The sequence below is a fragment of the Zootoca vivipara genome, chromosome 4 (genome assembly GCF_963506605.1).
Source record: "Zootoca vivipara chromosome 4, rZooViv1.1, whole genome shotgun sequence".
NCBI lineage: Eukaryota > Metazoa > Chordata > Lepidosauria > Squamata > Lacertidae > Zootoca > Zootoca vivipara.
In genome coordinates, this window is record NC_083279.1 from 48,387,159 (window position 1) to 48,410,920 (window position 23,762).

General features: G+C 41.3%; 1 protein-coding gene across 1 annotated transcript; it reads right to left on the minus strand.

The window, feature by feature from the left end:
* LOC118084932 (interferon-induced GTP-binding protein Mx1-like) lies at positions 1–16,825 on the minus strand. Its single transcript, XM_035115075.2, has 13 exons — positions 16,688–16,825; positions 15,731–15,920; positions 14,641–14,778; positions 14,087–14,241; positions 13,079–13,217; positions 11,033–11,231; positions 10,260–10,338; positions 7,697–7,819; positions 6,350–6,491; positions 5,698–5,856; positions 4,503–4,579; positions 2,637–2,855; positions 1–1,050 (listed from the first exon to the last, which is right to left on the minus strand). The coding sequence occupies exons 1-13, from the start codon at positions 16,778–16,780 to the stop codon at positions 820–822; spliced, it is 1,944 nt and encodes a 647-aa protein (XP_034970966.2). The 5' UTR covers positions 16,781–16,825; the 3' UTR covers positions 1–819.
* Between the last annotated feature and the right edge of the window lie 6,937 nt (positions 16,826–23,762).

A 23,762-nucleotide genomic window follows, 5' to 3' on the forward strand; every position in this document is an offset into this window, starting at 1 on the left:
TTTCAAGGTGGAAAGTATTCATCCATGTATTAATTGCAAGGATTATGTAGACCATGAAATCACTTCAAATAACCAGTAATAATTCACCTGGAGAAAAAACCAGCATTAAAATCTCAAACAAAGAATATGAGGGAAAGCAATAATTTGAGACCAGTTCAGTAACAAATACTTTATTTTAAAAGAATAACAAGGTTTCCCACCATAAGTCTAGAAATTAGTATTTTAAAAATCAATTATTACTGGGGTGGTGGTAGTATAAAAGCTTAAGTTGTTTATACAGTGGTACCTTGGTTTTCAAACTTAATCCGTTCCGGAGATCCGTTCCATAACTAAAACGTTCCAAAAGCAAGGTGGATTAATCAGTTTCAGACACTTAAAAACAACACCTAAAACAGCAATTTAACATGAATGTTACTATTTAACGAGACCACTGATCCATGAAAAGAAAGCAATAAACAATGTACTGCAGTCAGACAATCAATCAATTAGTAAAAGAGCCAGACAGACAGACCTCAGCGTAACATTTAAATGGAAGTGTAGCACTCAAATTGTCAGTGTAACACTCAAAACAGAAGTGTGGCACTCAAATCGGAAGTGTGGCATTCAAATAGTCAGCCTAACACTGAAAATGGAGCACATTTGGCTTCTGGAAAAAGTTTGCAAACCAGAACACTTACTGTACTTCTGGGTTTGCAGCATTTGGGTTCCAAGTTGTTTGAGTACCAAGGCATTTGAGAACCGAGGTACCACTGTATACACAAGCAATGAATAGGATCCCTTCTATCTGCAATTGGAAGAGGGAATTAACACACCTCTTGATTACATGGGGAATTTTGCTAAATGCTGTCGTGCTTTGGTGAGACGCTTGATCCTCTCCTTTAGAGTGTCCCTCACATTGGAAGTATCATGCCTCTCCTGAAGGAGAATGTCAAACTGATCTTTGTTTTGCAAGAGTTGCAGCATTGCATTTTGTAAATTGTCAGCATAATCCTGGAGAACAAATGTCCGAATAATCATGGGAATTTGGGTACCAAGACGGGTTCCTGCACTCTGCAAACAGAATAAGAGAAATGTTTGGGTTTTTAGACTGATTAACAGACAGACAAAACCAGCATTACCAGGAAGCATTATCAAAAGACTATCATTACAACAGGTCATCCACTTCAACACAGGCCACTGGAAGAAGGCTGAACTTTCAAACACAATTTACAAAAAATGAAAGTGCCCTTAGGGTTCTTGTGCTGCTGAGGCAATGGTCTCCCACTCTCTTTCCACATATGCATCAGCACTATGCAATCTCCCCCTCTAGAGATCACACAGTTATTTACTGCATGGCCAGTCTTAAGGTGGGCAGCACATGACCAGCTAGGTAGTACGTGTGATGTCACATTGGACTGTTTTTGAGCACTCTTATTAGGTTAATGAGCCTGCACACTTCTGCAGTTGGCCAAAGAAGTTATACTGCCTCAATCACTCCCACTAACAATCAATCCAAAGAGGAGGGATAATGGGACCTTATTTATTTCACAAACTAGCTGGCCGGGCCATGCGTTGCTGTGGGTTTTTGTGTTAAATGGACCTTTTCCTGTTAAATGGACCTTCAGAGTCTCCCTTTAGAGTCCCCTCACCTGCCCTGTCCCAACCCTGACTCCCCTACTGTAAGTTTCAAAAATAAGACTCCCCCACCACGTGTGTTCCTGAAAATGTTCCCACCCCCCACTGCTTTGGCTGACTCAGGGTTCTACCCCCCCCCCATGGCTATGTGTTCCCCCCTCCCGTTGTTGTGCCTCATCCCTGTGCCCCCCCCCCTGTTGTGAAAGGCCCTATTCTGTTTGTTTTTGCCTGTGGCCTACTGAATGGTGCAGCCTACTCAGTTTCCCCTGCTTGGCAATGCTGAGGCCTATTGAAAAAGCTGGCCCTTGTTGCTGCAAAAGGACTGTTTTCAGTTGGTTGCTGTGGAATTTTGTGATGTCTGCGCAGCTTTGGAGGCGGCAGGTGCGATCTTCCTTTCTATTGGATGCTGCTGGAGTTTTCAGAGCTTTTGGTGGTGACGTTTAATTTGGGTGCCACTTTTTTATGTTTAATCATTATTTTAGGTGTGAAAGGTGTGGGTTTTTTTTGGAAATTTTTAAATGCCAGATCCCTCCCTGATGGGCATGGAACGTTGTGGCCAAATTTGTTACATTACGGTTCAGCAGTTACGGAGAAAGTTTTATATATATATATATATATATATATATATATATATATATATATAGTTCTCTTGTTTCTGGGCCCAGACAATAGAGCAAATGATTTCCCTCATCATTTGAATGCTTCCCCCCCCTTTTTTTTTACCATGAGAGCCTCCAAGGAGAAATAACCTGATATATGTGCATGTGTAGGTACTTCTTTATTTTGGTTCTTATGTGACATTTCTGTTAAGAGCAAGCTACTCCAAAGCAATAGCTTAAAAACTTAAAAACAGAGTTCAGCTATCCTGAGAGAGGAGCGGGAAGGTGGTGGAAGGGTATATCAGCCCAGGAGAAAAGCTATTCAGATCAAAGTTTTGGATATTGTGTTTCTTTATTTTACAACTAGAGTTGTTCCATGTTGTAATGGGAGATTGAGGTGTTAAAGAAGAAGTTGAAACTCACTTTGAAGTAAGCATTCAAGTGGTAAGTCATTTCCTCCATGGAGCATAGCTTTGCAGGAACTTCATCTGATAAATCTTCAACATCTTTTGCTCTAATAGCACTTAAATCTTCACCATAAATACTGTCCTGGGAGTAGACTATTTGTTCCATTTTAAACTGAGTATTGATCATGGATGCCGCAGCCTCTTCTTGCTTCAGTCTTATATCTTCTATATTGCTCTGCATGACACAAGATATTATCTTTTTTTGTTGTTCCACAGTAATTCATTATGAGAACCCCTACACTCAGTGTTCCCAAGTATAATCAGTAAGGCTCAAAAATTACCACCTAAAACTGCTTTACCAATATAGGTCATTAGTCCATTTTGCCCACTACCCTGAATGACAATTCCAGTGTCTAAGGCAAAGTGTTTTCAGAGATTAAAAAAAACTGGACGCTTCCGCAAGCTGTAGCATGTGTAGATAAATAAGGTAAGGCATTACAAAGCAATTCCATGGGAGCTGGGAAAGGTCAACACTCAAGTACAAATATTTGAAATGCATGAACTCCACAACTGATGGTAGAAGAACAGTTACATTTTGAGAGAACCACAGAATAGCATCTTGCACAGAAATACCAGTGGATAATGCTGCCACTTTTAAAATATAAAGCTACCATTGTGTCAAGAAAGAGCTAGCAATAAATCACACTGTGCAAGTTGGAGTTAACTCTTTAGTAGCAAACACACTATCTGCACAGGAGCGTCAGGCCTAAGGAGCACAACTCATCTCTGGGTCATTCCACATCAAATCAACCCAAAAAACAAGGGTTTTACCACCCACAGTCTCGGATTTTGATGAAACTTGGTGTACACCCTTCTCTTATGGTTGAAAGAAACCCTCTTAAATTTTCCCTATCTCAAACGGTTTAAATTTTATAGCACTTCAAAGTTTCATGAAATCTGTGTTTCTATCCCTCTTGAGATCCTCGGCCTTGTGTCAATTTTATTGTTTTTCTTCATAACCATGACCGGGTTGAACTGACATGGAATGACCCCTCTGGGAGGTCTTACCCCCATAAAGCAGTTGCTGAGACTGAAGGTCCTTGCCTCCCCACAGTTGCCTAAGCCCCCCCTTTTTTCTCCCCAAGCAAGAGACTGCATCTACACCTTGCTAATCTCTCCTTGGCTCTTTTCATACCTCTTTTGGTTCTGGGATACAAGCGGGGAAGGGAGCTTGTCACAGCAGGAAGAAGAGACACTCATGTTTCTTCTCCAGCCAGACTCATCTCTGCCTCTTGGCCTCCTGCCCTGCTTCAGCGTCTGCCTCTGATTCTGGACCTCCCTCTGCCACAGACTCTCCCAGCTCACTATGCCCTGTTACCTCTTCAGTTTCTGACACCCCCTCTTCTCAGCTTTCTCCCTCTGACGGCTCATTCTTGTCCCACCACCACTCCCTGGGCTCTGAGCAACCAGTCCATGACACATTGGCTCTCTTTAGCAGAGTAGCCCCATCCCTGCATCATATCATCTCCTTCAAGTAAGTAGTTAAAATTAAGTCAAACTATTTATTTATTTTTTAAATCTGGGACCAAGGCAGGACCTTTTACACCTGGGGGCAGAGCTCACATAAAGCACTGCTCGTCTGAAGCAGGAGTCAGGGGGAGACCTTTTCAGACTGATGGGCCAGATCTTAATTCTCCCACCCCTGGCTGCCCACCTGTCAATCACCTGACATCATAGTGATATCAAGTGAAGCTGTGCATTAAAGCCCTGATTGTCAGCAAGCACACTAGAGCCATCCTGGTTTTATGGATTCATTACAGGGTTGCCCTGCCCCCCTGTTGTCTTAACAATCATGGTTATGACTAAATACATCACTTCTTACCTGAGCAGCTCTCAGAAGATTGTAGAAAGCATCAAAGTGTCGGAAGGCAGTTTGAATAAAATTATCCCTCACAAGTTCTAGAAAACAGGGAGAACCATTTAAAGGCAGAAATCTTAGGAGATAAATTGTGGCTATAATTCCTAAGCAACTGGCCAAAGTAAATAATATACTGTCCTGTGTATTGTTGGGGAAAAAACTGGGGCCCTAGGCTTGTGTCTTTACACACCTTCACCTCTACCAACAAACACACACAGGGGTGCCAACTCTATTTCTGGGCAGGGGGCTGAGCCCCCCCAATAGTGAGGGGGCCGCCATCCCCTACCACTGCTGGGCAAGCGCTGCCCCCCCCCAATGTGGGGAGCAAGTCAGCACCCCTGCACATACAGTTAAATTGTGCAAAATGTTAGGAAAAAAATGACCACTCTTGCTATCGTGTCTCTCCTGGCTACCATTAACCCAACCTTCTACTCAGAGGCATGTCTGTTTGTGTGTCTACAATATGTTGAGAGAGAAAGAGAGACTGGGGAAATCATGTAAATAGTTTCAATGGGAATTGCTTCCTAGGAAGTATTTTGTTAGGATTAGGATCAGAATGATCAACTGACAGAAGACATGTAAGATATTGTGCCATAATAAACAATTATTACTTATAATGTGCTCAATCTCTATTTAATTTTTTTATATTTCATATTTCCTTTCAAGGTCAATATATGCTAAGCACCATGCAGATATAAAAAAGGACACAAGTCATGAAGATCATTGGGTTAATTTGTGTAAGCAAATGAATTATGAGCTCTTACTGACTTTCACAAAGCCAATAAAACATTTAGACTGCAATTCTATACCTAATTACTTGGTATAGAATTACCTGGTATAAAATTCAATGAAATTTACTTTTGAGTGGACATGTTTAAGATTGCACTATAGAAGGTAGTGCTCTTAACAGAGAATAATTTGTTTTTCCGCAAGTTTTGATTGCCCTGCATTTGTCAATCAAAATATTCACAATACTTAAGTGTATTAAAATTAAAAAAACTATTCTGTTTTAAAACTGCTATTTCTATATTAACAGTACATCAACAACATTCAGAAATGATATATTCCAGACTAAATTATATTCTTAAAATCACACATGAAACCCTTTATATAAACCAGATATTAGAACCAGAAACCATGTTGTTACTGTAAAACATACCTGCTACATCCGTCAACATTTCAACAGCTGGCGATTTCAGCATCATAATTTGTTGTCTGACAATGGTCTCAAAGGTCTTGTAATTAATAAACCCTGGTAGTTCTTTGCCACGATATTTATTTTCATAGCTGTCAATTTCATCTAGCATAGTTTCTCTTACTGCAACATTAAAAAAATTGTGTTAAGTATTCTCCCTCAGCTTTCAAGGCTCCAATACGGATGAAGTTAATAATCCTGGCTGCTCCATGAATTATGGAACACACATTTTTTAACCTGCTCTTTTCTGTAAGTCTGATATTGGAAGACGTCTATCTCAAAGGGGGGGGGGCTGCATGCACAGGTAAACAAATGTCTGTGCACATGCCCAAATTGAACCTCAGGTTTCTGGAATGATAGGGACAACAACACACAATGTACATGTATCCCATCAAGCACCACACCCACCCACTAGTGTGGATAGGAAATATTGAGGTCAGAGCTCAACTGAAAATGCCCATGAACAAACATGCACAAAAGTGCATATGGAAAAAATGGGTTTGTGCAAACTACATACATGCTATCACACTGATGTGTACACAGCCTGCATGAGAATTGAGGTTAAAAACTGGGTGTTCACTTGCAGAAGAAAAAAAAGAATTTTGAAACCGTTTACCATCTAGTGCATTGCTGTTGACCTCCCCTTGCCATTGATTAAATATATTTCGCACTTTTGTGAACAATCTTGTTTCTTCAAAATCCATTAAATCTTCTCCTTGTACTATATTTAAGAGGTCTTGATTAAAAAGCTTGATTTTCTGTAAAAAGAATATATATACTGTATCTAAATATCTATATATCAATTCTGTCTGTCCAGCTACAATGTACATCTTTTGAAAAAGTGAGTGATTATCCAGAAAGCATCAAGACTTGCCACCAAACATTACGTGCAAATGAAGTTTTACATAGGATAGTAGATGAGGTGAGGATAATTGCTCCCGAAATGAGAATAGTTGAAAGAATGAACAAACCAAAATGCTGGAGCCATTTCAAGCCATTAAAAGGATTGGGGTGGGGGATGAAGGGACATTAGATGACACAGACTGTCAACCTGTTAGGCTTTTAACGTGATGGCTTAAGCTTTATGGCTTATATGAATGAGCAGAGTACAATAATAAAAGAGAAGTGGATAATGTTCAGGGTAGGCACCATCATTCATATTCCATAGTACCATTCATAAACCACCACAAAGATAATGGTTCCCAAATCACATACAAATAAGCTTTACAATCTTAAAGTAGTTCCCTGATGTTACTTTTCAACAAGTAGCCAATACTCATCTTAAGTAAAGTATATCCTTCAAATAGATGATATAGGGTGAATGAGACATAATATTTAAAGAGAAGCCACAGCAGAGTCATTACATGCTGTGCAAGCATGACTTTCTACCTGTTTTGCAATGTACATAACTTTCAGCTCTCCTAACTATTGTCTGTCTGGACTTAGATTCACTATTCACAAGGTAATAAAAGAGATAATTGATGGGAAAGGATAATAGGACCTTCAGGTATAGGGCGGTTATAAATAATAATAATAATAATAATAATAATAATAATAATAATAATAATAGCCTCTGGAACTTAGTATTGTACCAGTGCTTTTAGTCCAGTTGAAGCATATGGCTGTCCAATCTTTTAATGCAAAAAGGGTGCTAGGCTGCAACCACCTCCCATCACCCATTTGTTAAGAGTCCAGCAACATCTGGAGAGGGACATGCTCCCCACCCCTGTTCTTCACTAGGTGGTTGGTGTTTATTTGGTCTTTCATCATCAACATTCTTTTTAAACATGCATTATTGCATTGAAGCTCAGAAATGTCTGGCAGTGTTCAAGGCCGAAACCTCTACCAAAATTACATACTGATATTTAGGTAATTGGTTTTCAGTTTCCTGAGAAACACACATATTAAAATTTTCAGGCATTCCAGAAATAAAATTGGAAACCCCACATTTACTGGTATTTACCTGTATGAGGAAAAGCATCTTCTCTTCCATGCTTCCAGGCACATCTGGACCACATTTTCGCAGCTCTGCATTTGTTTCATCTAGCTTTTCCTTAATTTGTTTTTGCAAAGTTGGCAATGTTTTCTGAAAGACAGACATGCACCAAGAAGGAAAGTATTCAGTCTTAATTCTCAGAATGTTTCAACACCTCTTTAGAGTGAATTCACAGAATCATTCACAGAATCTGACACTTTTTTGTTTTTTGTTTTGCATAATAATCTTTATTTAATTTACATATTTACAACCAAATATATTTCTTTTACATCAAATTTTCTTCAACTTTGTTTTTACATAAAGCGAAACCTCTCAAAACTTACAGAGAAAAGAGAGAGAGAAAAAACAATAATAAGTGAAACAAGAAAAAAAGAAAAAATTAAAAAAGGAAAAAAGATTTGCATTAAATATAAAAAAATATTGATACAGATATTAAAATATGACTTCCACTCTACCTTCGATTGCCTTTTTAAAGACTTACTTTATATTTGTGCGGTTTATCTTTCTTTATGTTTGAGGTCATAGATCTATTGTTGTCAATTTTCCCCCACATGTATTGAATTTCTTTTTCATGCTTATGTCATTCCAACTCATCCACTCCATATATTTGTCAAATTGTCTTTTTATCTAATACATTGAATTTATTATTCTACCTAAATTGCCAATAAAGAAAATTAAGCCATAATTGTGAGATTGTGTTCATTTTGCTGGTTTTGTTTATGGTGTTAACATCCTATCCATATATTTCACAAACTTTCCCCATTCTCTATCATACGTTTCGTTATCTCGCTGTCTTATTTTTGATGTTAGTCTAGCGACTTCCATGTATTCCACCATCTTTTTACGCCAGTCCTCTATTGTTGGAATTTTATCTTGTTTCCATACCTGAGCTAAAATCATTCTTGCACCTGTTGTTGCATAGAGAAATAGCTTTACATCATTTTTGTCTACATCCTCCCCCACCATTCCTAAAAGGAAGGCCTCTGGCTTTTTCTTTATTGTGTATCGTAAGATCTTTTTTATTTCGTTGTATATATTCTCCCAATAGTTCTTTACCTTTTGGCATTGCCACCACATATGGATGAAATTGCCCTCTTGAATTCCACACTTCCAGCATTTTTTATCCCCGGACTTAAACATTTTGAACAGCTTCATCGGTGTGAAATACCACCTGTACATCATCTTATAGAGATTTTCTTTCAATGATGTACAAGCCGTAAATTTCATTCTTACATTCCATAGTTTCTTCCATTCTGCGTAATCAATGTTACGTCCTAAGTCTATAGCCCATTTAATCATGACAGACTTGGTTTGTTCATATTTTGTCTTCCACTCTAGTAGAAATTCGTAAATTTTAGATAGCTTTTTTGTGTTATTATCCATTGCTATTTTCTCCAGTACTGTCTTTGATTGCTCAAACCCCTTTGCTCTTTTGCATTTCACAAATGTGCTATAGATTTGTTGATATTCCCACCATCCTTGTACCATATCTTTTAACTCTTCATATGTTCTCATTTTAAATGTATTATTTTCCACTGTTATTATATCCCTATATGTCAGCCAATTTCCCTTCATATTAAGCTTCTTCACCGATAGGGCCTCTTGGGGTGATAACCATCCTGGAGTCTTCCTTTCAAACCATTCCCTATATCTCAGCCACACTTCCAGCAGTGGTTTCTTTATGGTGTGTTGTAGGAAGTCTCTATGGACTTGTGCCTTGTCATACCACAGGTACGCGTGCCAACCGAATCGATTTTGAAAGCCTTCCAGATCTAATAGTTCTACCTCTTCCAATTTTATCCAATCCATTAGCCATAATATACAAGCAGATTCATAATATAAACCAAGGTCTGGAAGGGAGAAGCCACCCCTTTCTTTTTTATCAGTTAATATTTTAAATTTTACCCTGGGCTTCTTACCTTGCCATATAAACCTTGAGATTACCCTTTGCCACTCTATATTGTGTTGTACCTGTGATAATTGGAATGGTGCGAAACAGAAAAAGTAACTTTGGTAGAATTGACATTTTTATAGCCGCCATTCTACCACACCATGATAGATTCAGTTTATTCCATGTTTCCAGGCTAAATTTCACTTCCTTCCCAGAATCTGACACTTGACTGAGATAAATGCAATTGCAGCTGCTTAACACTGGTGGTGAAACATAAAAGCCACCAACTTTAGTGACATGTAGTTTTCCTCTGCTGGTGTTTTTTTTTAACAGGATAAATCTTGAGAAAGCAGAAGATGTTATTTAACTTTTCCCCCTCCAGTCATTTTCCCACTTTTTTTAAAGCAAAAAATTATCAATAGAAGTCAAAGATTGAAAACTGAAATATAAATAAAACTGAAATATAAATAAAACCAATCATTAAAAAATACATTATGTACTAAAATTACAGATTAAAATACATATTAACTTACATGTTTGGATAGGCTTTCCTAAACAAGTAAAGACAACGTACGGTACATACAATTATTTCAAAGCACTAACAACATTAGTTATTTAAGTGTATTAGTATTCTCTTACGCTAATGTGCTCTATCAGCTCCTGTGTAAGCCTTTCTGCCAAAAGTGGGATGGTAGCTCTGCCTTCCTCCAAAAGAGATCTAGCAGGAAACAAAAGTGAGTAATTGCAGGCAGTCAGGTAGGCAGTTCCCAATATTCAGTCAAATGGGACTCGTTTAAACAGTCTTTGGAATGATCAGACCCAGTGTGTGGAGTACTGCAGCCTGAAGTGTCAACCTGATGCTCTCATTGGATGCATACATTCACTTTCTGTACTTTTCCATGTATTAAGACGAGGTTTTTTGTTATGTTTGAAACTGAAAAATTGGGGGTTGTCTTATACACGGATAGTGCATGGGGGGGACAAGGGATTGGTTGCTGCCACAAGCAGGAGGTTTTGAGTGGTGATTGGGCGGGTGATTGGTGTGGCTGCAGCAATGGGCGTTCTCGACTGGCTGTTGCTGCAGCAATAGGCGTTCTCGACTGGCTGTTGCTGCAGCAATTCAGCGGGCAGTATGTGGCTGCGGGTGGCGAGGGCGCAGACAATTGGTGGCTTTCATGATGCATGTGAGTGGCATTGTAGGTCAGGCAGGTGAGCGGTTTTCGGCAATCCCCTCCCAAAGCTCAACAAGTGGGCAATTTCCCCCCATTTTATCAATTTTGAGCCCTCCCCCAATGTCTTATACACAGGGGCGTGTTATAAAATACGGTAATTGGGCATTGTATTTCAACCAAGTAAGACCACAATGAACATGATGCAGGGATTCCTTTCTTTCTTTTTAAAAATAAGGCTACCTGAAAAAGTCATGTTCTTCAAAAAATTCTCTCTCTTTCTCAATTGCATCTCCCAAAGTCACTTTGTTGTTGATATCACTTTGCCCACGACACTTAACGATCATATATCCTTTTCTCAGGGGGACTCTTTGATTCCGGATTATGTCCACCACTTCTCTCTCTGTTCCCTTGTCGACCAAGTCAGGCTTGGTCAGGATGCCTGTGAAATAATGGATGCATAGGAAGAAAAGTATTTTATCTTAGTTTTTTTTTTTAAGAAAAGGTAGTACATATTCTGAACCAGGTCGCCTTTGAACCCATGGGGCCTGTATGGGGGGTGGGGAAATGTCTCTAAACTTCCTCACCACTATGAAATTATGGTGACTGTCCACATTTTTTGGATTAGGAAACAGAGGACTTCAAAGTGAGAGCATGTGTGTTTGAGGCCTGCCTACCAAAGATGACTGAGAGGACAGACCATTTTCTTCTCCGACATCTCAAGTATTTATTGGAAAAAAACAAGTTTATTTCTTACAAAATAGTTTTAGAATGTTCACATGGAACACTCAAAGAAGATTGCAGAACAGCTTCACTAGCCTGCTGCCCTCCAGATGTTTTAGACCAGGCATCCCGAAACTTTGGCCCTCCAGATGTTTTGGACTACAATTTCCATCATTCCTGACCACTGGTCCTGTTAGCTAGGGATCATGGGAGTTGTAGGCCAAAACATCTGGAGGGCCGCAGTTTGGGGATGCCTGATTTAGACTTCCAAGTCCTACCATCTCTGACTCTTGGGCAATCTTGGATGGAGGCCAATGAATGTTGTAGTCCAGTACATCTAGAAGACACCAGGTTGGCAAAAGCTGTTTCAGAGAATATATCTATGATGGGAAATAGGAGATATTCTTATGTCCTATCAGAAAAGCCTGCTGGATCAGGCCAATGGTCCACCTAGTCCAGCATCCAGTCCTCATGGTAACCCAACCACATGACTATGGGAAACCTGCAGATCCACACCATACATGTAAAGAAGAAGAGTTTGGATTTGATATCCTGCTTTATCACTACCCGAAGGAGTCTCAAAGCGGCTAACAATCTCCTCCCCCCCCCCACAACAGACACCCTGCACAGGAGTTCCCCGAAATAATCTGGGGAACTGTAGTTTCCCCTTCACAGAGCTACAATTCCCAGCACTCCTAAACTACAGTTCCCAGTATTTAAATGTATGGTGTGGATCTGTTCTCCATTTGGAAGTAAAGTATTGCATAAGGGTGCAGTGGGGAAGGAGAAAGACAGCCTGGACTCAGCCTGGGGAATCCAGCAGCAGCAGGGCCTGGAAGTCTTTCTTTTGTGCTACTGGAACAGCTTGCAGTTGCAAGAAATGGCTGGCCATCTGATAGTAGCTGAAAGAGAGACTGTATCAGATGAGCTGCAGAACTAGTAGGAATCCAGCTGGTCCAATACAAGTACTGTATTTGGTTTGGCTCCCCAGTCTGTGCAATCTGTCACTACCTGATATACAGATTTCTATTGCCTCACCATGCCTGCTGTCTGGAGCCTAACCTATATGGTCTTGGACCATGTTACCAGCCTCTGCTCCTTTGGACCCATGACTGCTGCCCTTGACCCACACAGATTCTGGACCACACTGCTTGCTGCTGAGTCCATCCTTCCCACCCAACCCCCAATATGCTTCTATTTCTCTGTACAGATGTGCAGTTCACAACAGCAAAGAGCCACAACAGAATTAGCCAGAAGAATTCAGCCTGCCATGTGAAGCGTGCTGGTCTAGAATATCATGAGAATATTCACAAAATATATAGCTGATAAGTCTCCATTTAAGTAAATGCAGCAGAAAGAGGGTAGATTTGAGGGCTAACACAAAATCATAGCAAAAACTGATTAGATGCTTGGCAAAATGATAAAGAAGAGAATAGGCTATGGTAAGACCTCTAAATAAAATTCTGAATGACACAAATCAAACAGTGGTAGGATTCCTGCAGTAATAACCCATCCTCCCTGTAGTTAAAAACACCACCACCACTTTTAAGTGCTTATTTAACTTACCAAGTGTTCTCTCCCCCTTGGGATCTACTTCTTGAGCCATTTTCAGTGCCTCCGTTGTTGCAATGTCTACATTACTTGGCACCACTACCAAATTGATGGTTTCTTGTTTGTTAATATACTTCTTAATTAACTTTATTATCTGTAACAAAATTCAGACAATAAGAGCTGTGTTATATGGCACCTTATAAAATGAATAAATACAGCCAACTAAAATTTTGTACAAAACTGGAACAATAGAAGAATCTCTTGTGCCAAAGCAGTGGATTTATTAACACAACTGCTGTCTTGAACTAATCAAGGAATTGGGAGTGATCAATGTTCTTGTACTTTCATACCCATCAGGCCCAACCAGCATGGGATGATGGGAGTCTGAGTCCAATATCATCAGGTTTCCCACTGCTGTGTTACAGTGTTATTTATATTCCAATGTCTACCAAGGATTTCAGTGCAATTTACAAAAAAATTACAAAAATTAAAACAATAGATAAAGCAAACAAAGCAAGCAGCAAATAAAAAGCAGCTAGTAAAAATGTTTTTTTAATGTGGTAAAAAATGTTTTGAAATATATCAAAGGTGGCATGAGGCATACCTCCAAGCCAGTGTTCACCTGACCTCCTGACAACTGAGTCGCTGATGCTTACCTGGATGGAGAGGTGTGGTGCAAGTGCACCAGCAGAAGTGCCAGATTGGTTTTGCTAGTGTGTTTCAACCTTCCTGACCTCCCCACCACCTCACCTCTCTCTTTCCTGTAAGCAGCTCTCAGGAGCTCAGGGGAACACCAGTGCTCCACCATGCCACCCACTTCTGCCTCTAACTGGAGCACCGCCCCTAAAATCCCTTCTCCCTTGTAGATGTAAGCCTTACCTCCAATGGGTGGCATTTGGAGAAGAGCTTCATACCTTTAGCATGTGGACATGTCAGTACAGGAGGAGGCACTCCCATACCTTGATGTACCCACCCAATTCATTTTCAGGATCCTACCAGTTCTGAACACAATCTTCTTTTTACCTGCTGTCCAATGTCTTTTGGCTGATCACCCACAGCCACTCTTGCGATTCCTGGCAGGTCAATCAGAGTCAGGTCCGGAACATCCGAGGAGCTGATTTCCAAGCTAATTAATTCTGAGCTAATGCCTGATCCAGAGCCAGCCATTGCATTCTGGGCTGTATTATAGGAGGAAAAACAAAGCAATAGAACAGGAATCTTTGGGGGAAAATATGTTCCTACAAAGTACAGACCAAAAAGTGAACACTTCAGCAGAAATGTGTTCTTCTGTAATAGAATGAGGCAGAAAAGGAAACTAATTGCAAAGATAAGCATTTGGAATTTCTGCTTGGTGCAAGGGAAGAAACTGAAAACCATCACAGAAAAACTCTTGTTGTTTTATGTATAGCCCAACCCTAATAACAATTTAATATCTTTTTGGCTGCCCACTAGAGGATATACAAAAAATGAATTTAGATAGCAATTCTATGTGCATCGATGTGCAAACTAGCTCTCCTGAACAATGAGCCGTGCTTCCGTGTCAACATCCATAGGATCGCACTGTGAGCGACAGTTACCTCTAATGATTTCTTCTTCCACTTGTCTCGAGCTAGTCATATCTTTCACTGTGTTCAGATATGAAATTTTCCCTTTCCATTCCTTCGTGTTGTGTGTTTTCTTCAGCTTGAGCTCTAAGGGGCATCTCGTAACAATACCTGTAAAGTGAAAAAGCAAGCATGAAGGAATGGGATTGTAGAAGGAATGGAAGATGACAGGGAAAGGCAAAGGGAGCCCTACTCTATCTTGAATGTCACCAAAACATGGGTGGGCCAAGGAAAACCTGGTTGTATCAGCAGGCAGAACACTTAGAACGCAAGAGCCCTGTTGGATCAGGCCAAAGGCCCATCTAATCCAGCATCCAGTTCTCACAGTGGCCTACCAGATGCCCATGGGAAGACTATAAGCAGAACCTGGATGTAACAGCCCTCTCCCCATTTGTGATTTTCAGTAACTGCTATTCAGAGGCATACTGCCTCCGACAGCAGACGTGGCCCATAACATTACAACACTACTGAAGTCTTTAGGCACAGAGAAAGTGGCTTATCAGTATAGTTGGGTCTTTGCATCCTTCAAATGGCAGAGAGAGAGAGAGAGAGAGAGAGAGAGAGAGAGAGAGAGAGAGAGAGAGAGAGAGAGAGAGAGAGAGAAGAAAGAAAGAAAGAAAGCTGTTTAGTCATAAAGAGAGTAATATCCTGTGGATTACAAAATACTAATAAAAAGTATTAAACCAATTTCATGGGGAATGAAAGTTACTTATAGGGCTCAGAAAAAATAAAAAGGCAACCCAAAGTAGCAAAAGAGTTGCCAAGAGAATCTCCCCAAGGAAAAGCATGTCATAAACTGGGTGCCACCACCAAGAAAGCCCTCTCTTTAAAAAAATAATTAGTTTTAAAATATATTTCTTAAGTTTACAAAAATTATGTGCATTGTCTCTTTTTTCAGGTTGCGTTTCGAACCACCTCCCTTTACATCAGATGGTGGAAGCCCCCAGAGGAGAGACTCTGAAGACAGTCTTAATATAGAGATTGATTATTGCATCACATTGACTCATGGAGATGTTGGGCATTTCAAAGAGGAAAAACTGGGGTGGGGGTGGGGAATTCTCACCACTGCCCCTTGGAAGAGCGACTCCAGAAAGAGCTTCCAGAACTGAGCTTTTCCCTGAGCTCTGATCTCCAATCACAGCAATTGCTGGCAATGCCAAGTCCTTCTCCACTCCAAGGGCTCTCAGAGAATCAATAAGGTCAATACATGGGCGGACTTTCTCTTCATACTGAGTGCTCAAGACACTTGTATTCTGAAAGAAAAACAAAACAAAAGTGCACCTGTGACCAGAACTAGAATTAGTTATCACGTCCAATAAACCATTTTCACCAATAAATATCAGTGATCATGTGGAACAGCAACTGTTTTCTGAAGTGCCTTCCACCTGCTCATATTTGCACATACCTGCAATAATATATGGGTACTTCCTATACATCCTTATCATGGGCATCACTATAAGACGTGCCAAGGTGGATCAAGCCAAAGACTCAGCTAGTCCAGCATCCCGTTCTTATAGTGGCCAACCAGTTGCCTATGGGAAACTCACAAGCATCACTTGAGAGCAACTGTGCTCTCTCTGCTTGTGACTCCCAGAATCTGGAATACAGAGGCATACTGCATCTGACAGTAGAGATAGAACTTAGCCCTCAACATAGCCTGTTCCTCCAAAATTTTGTCTAATCCTCTTTCAAAGCCATCCAAGTTGGTGACCCATCACTATATCTTGTGGGAGTGAACTCCAAAGATTAACTAAGTGTTGTTTGAAGAAATACTACCTTTGGTCTGCCCTGAATCTTCCAAAATTCAGCTTTATTGGATAACCTCCCCACCCCACCCCCAGGCTCTAGCATTATAAGAGGGATGATTCAAACTTTAAATATTTATGGTTTCCTTTCTCCCAGAATCCTTACTGGGGTATCCAAGTCTACTGCGTCATGGTATTTAAGAGGTATCCCATGAAATTAAAAAATAATTTGCCCTTACAGATGTTGATTCATAGCTGTGCATTTCTGATAGTACCTCTATAAGTTTACTCTTCAGTGGAGAGGCATCATTTTCCTTTTTACTCTTCTGTGGATTGGAGTCATTTTCCTTTTCACACTTGACCGACATGTTGCTCCCTCAGAATTAAAATATTTTCGTAGATTGGAAAATCAGTTTGCCTGGTCTTAGGAAGAAAAAATATTTTGATTTTATTCTGATGTGTAGGCTGCTTCTGAGAGAAATTCTAAGGCCAGTATCTTTGGTGGAAGTAAATTGCTCTTGAACTATTAAAGCCTGAGCCACCCCCCTTCTCCCACACCAGAGTCAGTGGTTTGTATTTTCCGCTGTTAACTGGTTGGAAAACTATCCATGATAGCAAAGTTAAATCCGAATACAGTATATGTAACCTTGTTACATATCTCTTGGGGGTTTTTTGGGGATAAATTTTTAAAGAACTATGAACACTGGTAGTAAGTTTACTGACCTCCCATTCAAGATAATGAGCCAGACACTTTGCAGTGAGCTCAGCAATCCATACAGAAGTTTAAGGGTGCCATTGAACTGCATGATGCCCTAAGTATTTGCAAAGATCCCTAGCCATTGACTCTACATTGGTGTCAATTTTACACATCACGTGGGAAGACAGGGGAACTAATATCAGTGTACTGGAAGAAGCAAAGATCACCAGTGATTCTTCAAAATCAACTTCGTTGGAATGGTCATGTGTGGATGCCTGATGATCGTCTTCCAAAGCAACTACTCTATTCTGAACTTAAAAATGGAAAGCGTAATGCTGGTGGTCAACAAAAGAGGTTTAAAGACTGTCTCAAGGCAAATCTTAAAAAATGGAGTATAAACACTGTCAACTGGGAAACACTGGCATGCGAGCACTCCAGTTGGAGAACAACCTTTACCAAAGGTGTCATGGACTTTGAAGAAACTAGATCTCAGGATGCAAGGTAGAAATGTGCTAAGAGGAAGGCACGCTTGGCAAATCCACACCGTGATCAACTCCCACCTGGAAACCAATGTCCCACTGTGGAAGGACGTGTGGATCCAGAATTGGCCTCCACAGTCACTTACAAACCCATTGTTAAAACCGTGTTTATGGAAGACAATCTTACTCGGCTACGAGAGATCGCCAAAGAAGGTGTCAATCCCTATCCCCCTCCCCATTCAAGGCTCCTAGCATTAGCCATACCTCCCTGATCTACCCAGGCGGAATTGGGCTACACCATTCCTGTAACGTTAAGGAAAACCAAAATACTATTGCATGCAACCCAGTATCTGAGCAGCAAGAGAGTCCACATGTACCTGCACTATTCCAGGGTTTGGCTTCCTTAGAATGACGATCTATAGAGCCTGTGCTGTCGTTAGTCACAACCTATACACAACCTAAGAATAGAATGGAGTCGCATTAGCACCCAACAAGTTCTTGCTTCCCCATTAGGTTTCCAGGGAAGCCTCAACCCACAATGCTGGGTTCAGCATAGAGCAAGACAGCACCTCCAGCTTCCAGCATCCATCAAACTCACTCACAGCCTCTGCACCCTCAGTTTGCTGTTCCCCTTCCTAAGATGAGGTGGGGAAAAGCTCACCCATTCCTCTCTAGGGCAACAGTGCTCACTCTTTAAGATGCAGATGATGGGTATTTGGCTAGGGCAATTACCTTGACAAAGGAAGTTGTTTGACTAGTTCAGCAAGTTTCCTCTTATAGATGTAACCTTCTCATAAACTGGACTACAGCTTTTGAAGAGATCCCTGGGTATCATCCATACTGACCCCCCAAATCTTTAGCGATATATAGTGGAATGCCACATAAGAACCACTCTTGAGTCTCTTATTTGTAAATTAAGAATGTGTTTACTTTTGACATGCCACAGACATGCTTCCTAAACCTTTGAATTCAATTTGGCAGTCTCTCTGCCTGCCATGAGATCATCTGTTCCACACATAGAGTAAGCCGAGTAGCATGCACATGGTCTTGAGACAGGAATTCTGGATTGGGATGCTAATTCCAAGGATGGACATTAGAAGGGAACAGGGGCCAGAATGGTACAAAACAGCGATAGTCACCTGTAGGTCTGCTCCCAAGGGGGGAAATGTGGCAGAGCCTGTTCTTATAGCAAGGCAGGCACTGGGCCACACCGGGGTGGGGGGTGGCATGTCCACTCAGCCAGCGATCAGCCCACACTGCATGAACACTCTCATACTTGCAGGCAGATACCTGACAAAGACAATGTGATGCAGGCAAAAAACATTCACACACACAAACACACTTGCTGGCTGGGAGAGCAGACCAGGCATCAGCCAGGATGCTACAAACCAGCTCTTCCTTGTTTAGTCCTTTCTGTAGGTCTTCTCCAAGGATAGCCAGCATGGTGCCTTCAATCCCACTCCTAACCAGCAGGGACAATGGTTATGGATGTTGGAAGTTGTAACCCAACAATTTCTGGAGGGCACCACGTTGGCTACCCTTGAATGGGGCAGTGAGCAACATTCCCTCCTCCCCCTACAACTCATTCAGACTCTTCTGCTCTAGACATTTACTGTAATCCACCTGGGGGGTCATTACTTTCCAGGCTCTCCCCTCCCGCTCCTCAAATGGAAATCCAGCCTGCAGGCTGATTATACTGTGGAAGGATTCTTACCTCTTGCTCTGGGAGAAAATGCTGCTTTCCTGATGCTCTTGTTTCTGTTGTGTCAGACCAGCAGTGCACAGCATCAGCTCCGCCTTTTCTGTTCAGGGAAATCGAAACTTAAAAGGCATCTGACCAATGGCATTAATACACACACCAAAAGCAATATCCCAAGGTTCCCAGAACACAGAAGGTTTTGCAGAACACAGAAAGGAAATCGAAACATAATGCTGTCTCATCATGATGAAACGAAACTCTTCATTCACATCCTTGAACTGGTTGAATCTGAAACTGATCAGCATCACACTAGTGTGAGCAGCCATCTGCTCCTTTTGCATTTTATCAGGCACTAGTACAGTAATGATTACACATTTGTTTAGCACTTTGTTCTGATTTTCCAATTCTCCGCTCCCATTAAAAGACAAAACAAAATTCACACCAACAGCTGAAATCTAGGAAACAAGTTGCAGTATAAATAAAATGCTAACAACAGGATTCTGACTTTGTTAAGAGTTTTCACATTGCATTACCTCTGTGATCCTTTCAAGGATGTTGCAGATTCCAAACTAAACAGGAGTCCAGCACACTGGTGACATAAAATTAGTGGTAGGGGCGAGTGGGTAACAGGGGAAGCCTTGGGCAGGATAAGAGTTTTTCCTTTCTCATGCAAATCATACCCTCTCTGAGGGACTTTATGAAGGCACAGGGCTTTGCTACACTTGTGACATGAATTATTTCGCCCTTAGATGACCATGGATAATGGCACAGGCAAAACTGAACCAAGAACTTCCTTGGAAAGAACTCAGTTACTGTGCTACTCTGGCTCTCAATAAGAAGTACAGTGGTACCTCTGGTTAAGAACTTAATTCGTTCCGGAGGTACGTTCTTAACCTGAAACTGCTCTTAACCTGAAGCACCACTTTAGCTAATGAGGCTTCCTGATGCTGCCGCGCCGCCAGAACACGGTTTCTGTTCTCGTCCTGAAGCAAAGTTCTTAACCTGAGGTACTATTTTCTGGGTTAGAGGAGTTTGTAACCTGAAGCGTTTGTAACCCGAGGTACCACTATATACTTAAAAGCTCACGAGAACCTGAAAAGCTGTTCACTGACAACTAATAGCCTGGCAGCTCAGGGAATGTGGAACCTTGAGGAGACAGAATTTCATATATTTGGACCAAACACTGAAAAGGCCCTGTATGTACTGCAACAGGTCCAAATCCATTGTCAAGCAATCTCTTGATAATTATAAAGGATAAATGGATTCATATTTACAGAAGCAGTCCCTAAAATCTGCTTAATTCCATCCCGTTAAGTGTTTTGATGCCAGCATTTTGAATTGGGTCCAGAAGCGAATTGGGTCAGTACAGTCTACAAATACGGTAATAAGACGACTATGCTCTCATCTTGACACAAGATGGAATCGTAGAGTTCCAAGGGACCCCAAGAGCCATCTAATCCAATCCCCTGCAATGCACAAATCTTTTGCCCAACGTGGGGATCAAACCCACGACCCTGAGATTAAGAATCTCATGCTCTACCGACTGAGCTATATTCAGTGGCAAAGGAAAGGAAACAGAATTTAAATCCACATAGTTCCTCTTCACAGAAGTTACAAGAGTGGGGCGAAAAAAGGCAGAAGTGGCCATGTAGTGGCAGCCCATTTAGATCAGAAAAGGTTTCTTCTAGGGTGGGTGAGAATAGGGAACAAAGAAGCCCCAGGGGGTAGGTGGATATTAAACCTTCTCCTAGACACCATTTGCCCACTCCAAATGCCACAGCAGTTTTCCTCACTTCCCAACCTTCAGGTTTTTAAATGCATATACATTCATCTGAGTGTTGCTATAGAATGAGATCTCCTCTGTCACTCCACATTGTCCTAATGTGGAGTGTTATACATATATGTTATATCGTAAGATATAAATGGACATAAGCATTCCATTTTGCTGACAGAGGAAGGGAACAGGGGCCAGAATGGTACAAAACAGCCATAGTCACCTGTAGGTCTGCTCCCAAGGGGGGAAATGTAGCAGAGCCCGTTCTTATAGCAAGGCAGGCACTGGGCCACACTGTGTGTGTGTGTGTGTGTGATGTCCACTCAGTCAGTGATCAGATAATAGCCCACACTGCAATCAGCAGGAACACTCTCATACTTGCAGGTGGATACCTCACAAGGCAGCATGATGCAGGCAAAAAACATTAACACACACAAACACACTTGCTGGTTGGGAGAGCAGGCCAGGCATCAGCCAGGATGCTACAAACCAGCTCTTCCCTGTTTAGTCCTTTCTGTAGGTCTTCTCCAAGGAAAGCCAGCATGGTGCCTTCCAGTTGTTGCTGGACTACAACTCCCATCAACCCTAACCAGCAGGGACAATGGTTATGGATGATAGAAATTGTAACCCAACTACTTATGGAGGGCACCAGGTTGGCTACCCTTGAATGGAGCAGTGAGCAACATTCCCTCCTCCCCCTACAACCCAGTGAGACTCCTCTGCTTGCAGAAATTTGATCTACCTGGGGGATCCTTACTGTTCCCCTGCCATCTCCTCCTAGGCTCTCCCCTCCCACTCCCCAAATAAAAATCCAGCCTGCAAGCTGATTATACTGTGAAAGTATTCTTCTCTCTTGTTCTGGGAGAAAATGCTGCTTTCCTGATGCTCTTGTTTCTATTGTGTCAGACCAGCAGTGCACAGCATCAGCTCCGCCTTTCCTGTTCAGGGAAATCGAAACTTAAAAGGCATCTGACCAATGGCATTAACACACACCAAAAGCAATATCGCAAGGGTCCCAACAGTGTGTCTATTTCCCTCGCTGCAGAACACAGAAAAGAAACCAAAACATATTGCTTTCTCATCATGATGAAACATCCTTGAACTGGTTGCATCTGAAACTGATCAGCATCACACTAGTATGAGCAGCCATCTGCTCCTTTTGCATTTTATCAGGCACTAGTACAGTAATGATTACACATTTGTTTAGCACTTTGTTCTGATTTTCCAGTTCTCCGCTCCCATTAAAAAGCAAGACAAAATTAACACCAACAGCTGAAACCTAGGAAACAAGTTGCAGTATAAATAAAATGCTAACAACAGGATTCTGACTTCGTTAAGAGTTTTCACATTGCATTACCTCTGTGATCCTTTCAAGGATGTTGCAGATTCCAAAGTAAACAGGAGTCCAGCACACTGGTGACATAAAATTAGTGGTAGGGGTGAGTGGGTAACAGGGGAAGCCGTGGGCAGGATAAGAGTTTTTCCTTTCTCATGCAAATCATACCCTCTCCGAGGGACTTTATGAAGGGACAGGGCTTTGCTACACTTGTGACATGAATTATTTCGCCCTTAGACGACCATGGATAATGGCACAGGCAAGATTAAACCAAGAACTTTTAAAAGCACATAAAATCATCTAAGTGTTGCTACAGAATGAGACCTGCTCTGTCACACACATTGACCCTAATTTGGGATTCTAAAATATAAATGGACACAAGCTTTCCATTTTGCTGACAGAGGAAGTGATTTTATTTGGGAGAGTAAAGCTAGTTTTGATCATATTTAACTTCAAACTTTGTTAATGCCTCTGTTAATTCAAGAAGCTCTCTGAGGTATGATTTCACCTTTCCTGTCTCCATTAAGGGTGGTCTACAAAACATGAAACAGGCTATAAATTCCATCCCAAGCGATTTACTGAATTTATGAATGTTTCTGTCACATTTTATATATAAAATACTACACTGCTGATTTTAAAAATTAAATCCTTTTATTTATTCCATAGTAAATAAAGTAATATATGCATATACATTCAAGTATAAAACCGTGAAGCCATGAAACTACCAGCATCATGATGACCAGATTTGGCTTTAAGATGTTTCAATGAAAGTACCGGGTAATGTGAACAATTGAGACAATCACCACACATGCAAAGATGACAGCTTAATGAATAGGCGGTTGGGGCAGAGGTGGTAGCAGAGAAACCTAAAAGATCAAGTGTGTCTGGTGAAGAGAGCCCCATTCCTTTCTTGATGCAAATAACACCATGCCAATAAGGCTTGAAACCTGGGGGGGGGGATTGCCTCACTGATTTTAAGCCACTATTGTGAACATACCCAAAGTGTGAATGTGTGAGCTGAGCTCCCAGAGAGGAGATTGTGCTCCTGCTCTGCTGCAGTGGTTTGCAAAGTCATGGTTTGGCTTAGTGTGTTGTCCACATCTGGGCTCATGGTTTGTCCTGTTCCAGACAAACCACAAGTTATATTCAAGGTTTTTCTTGGGTTTATATCTCTGACAAACCATGAGCCCAGGTTTGTGTGATGTGCAAAGTTAAGGTAAAGGTACAGGTAAAGGCAAAGGTACCCATGACCGTTAGGTCCAGTTGCAGACAACTCTGGGGTTGCGGCACTCATCTCGCTCTATAGGCCGAGGGAGCTGGCGTTTATCTGCAGACAGCTTCCAGGTCATATGGTCAGCAAGATAA

Coding starts and splice junctions, on each gene's coding strand:
- LOC118084932 (XM_035115075.2), bottom strand. CDS start 16,780: ATGTCGGTCAAGTGTGAAAAGGAAAATGACTCCAATCCACAGAAGAGT. Junction 14,242..14,640: donor GGAAGAAGAAATCATTAGAG/GTAACTGTCGCT, acceptor CCTATAATACAG/CCCAGAATGCAATGGCTGGC. Junction 10,339..11,032: donor GAAGAACATGACTTTTTCAG/GTAGCCTTATTT, acceptor GTTTCCTGCTAG/ATCTCTTTTGGAGGAAGGCA.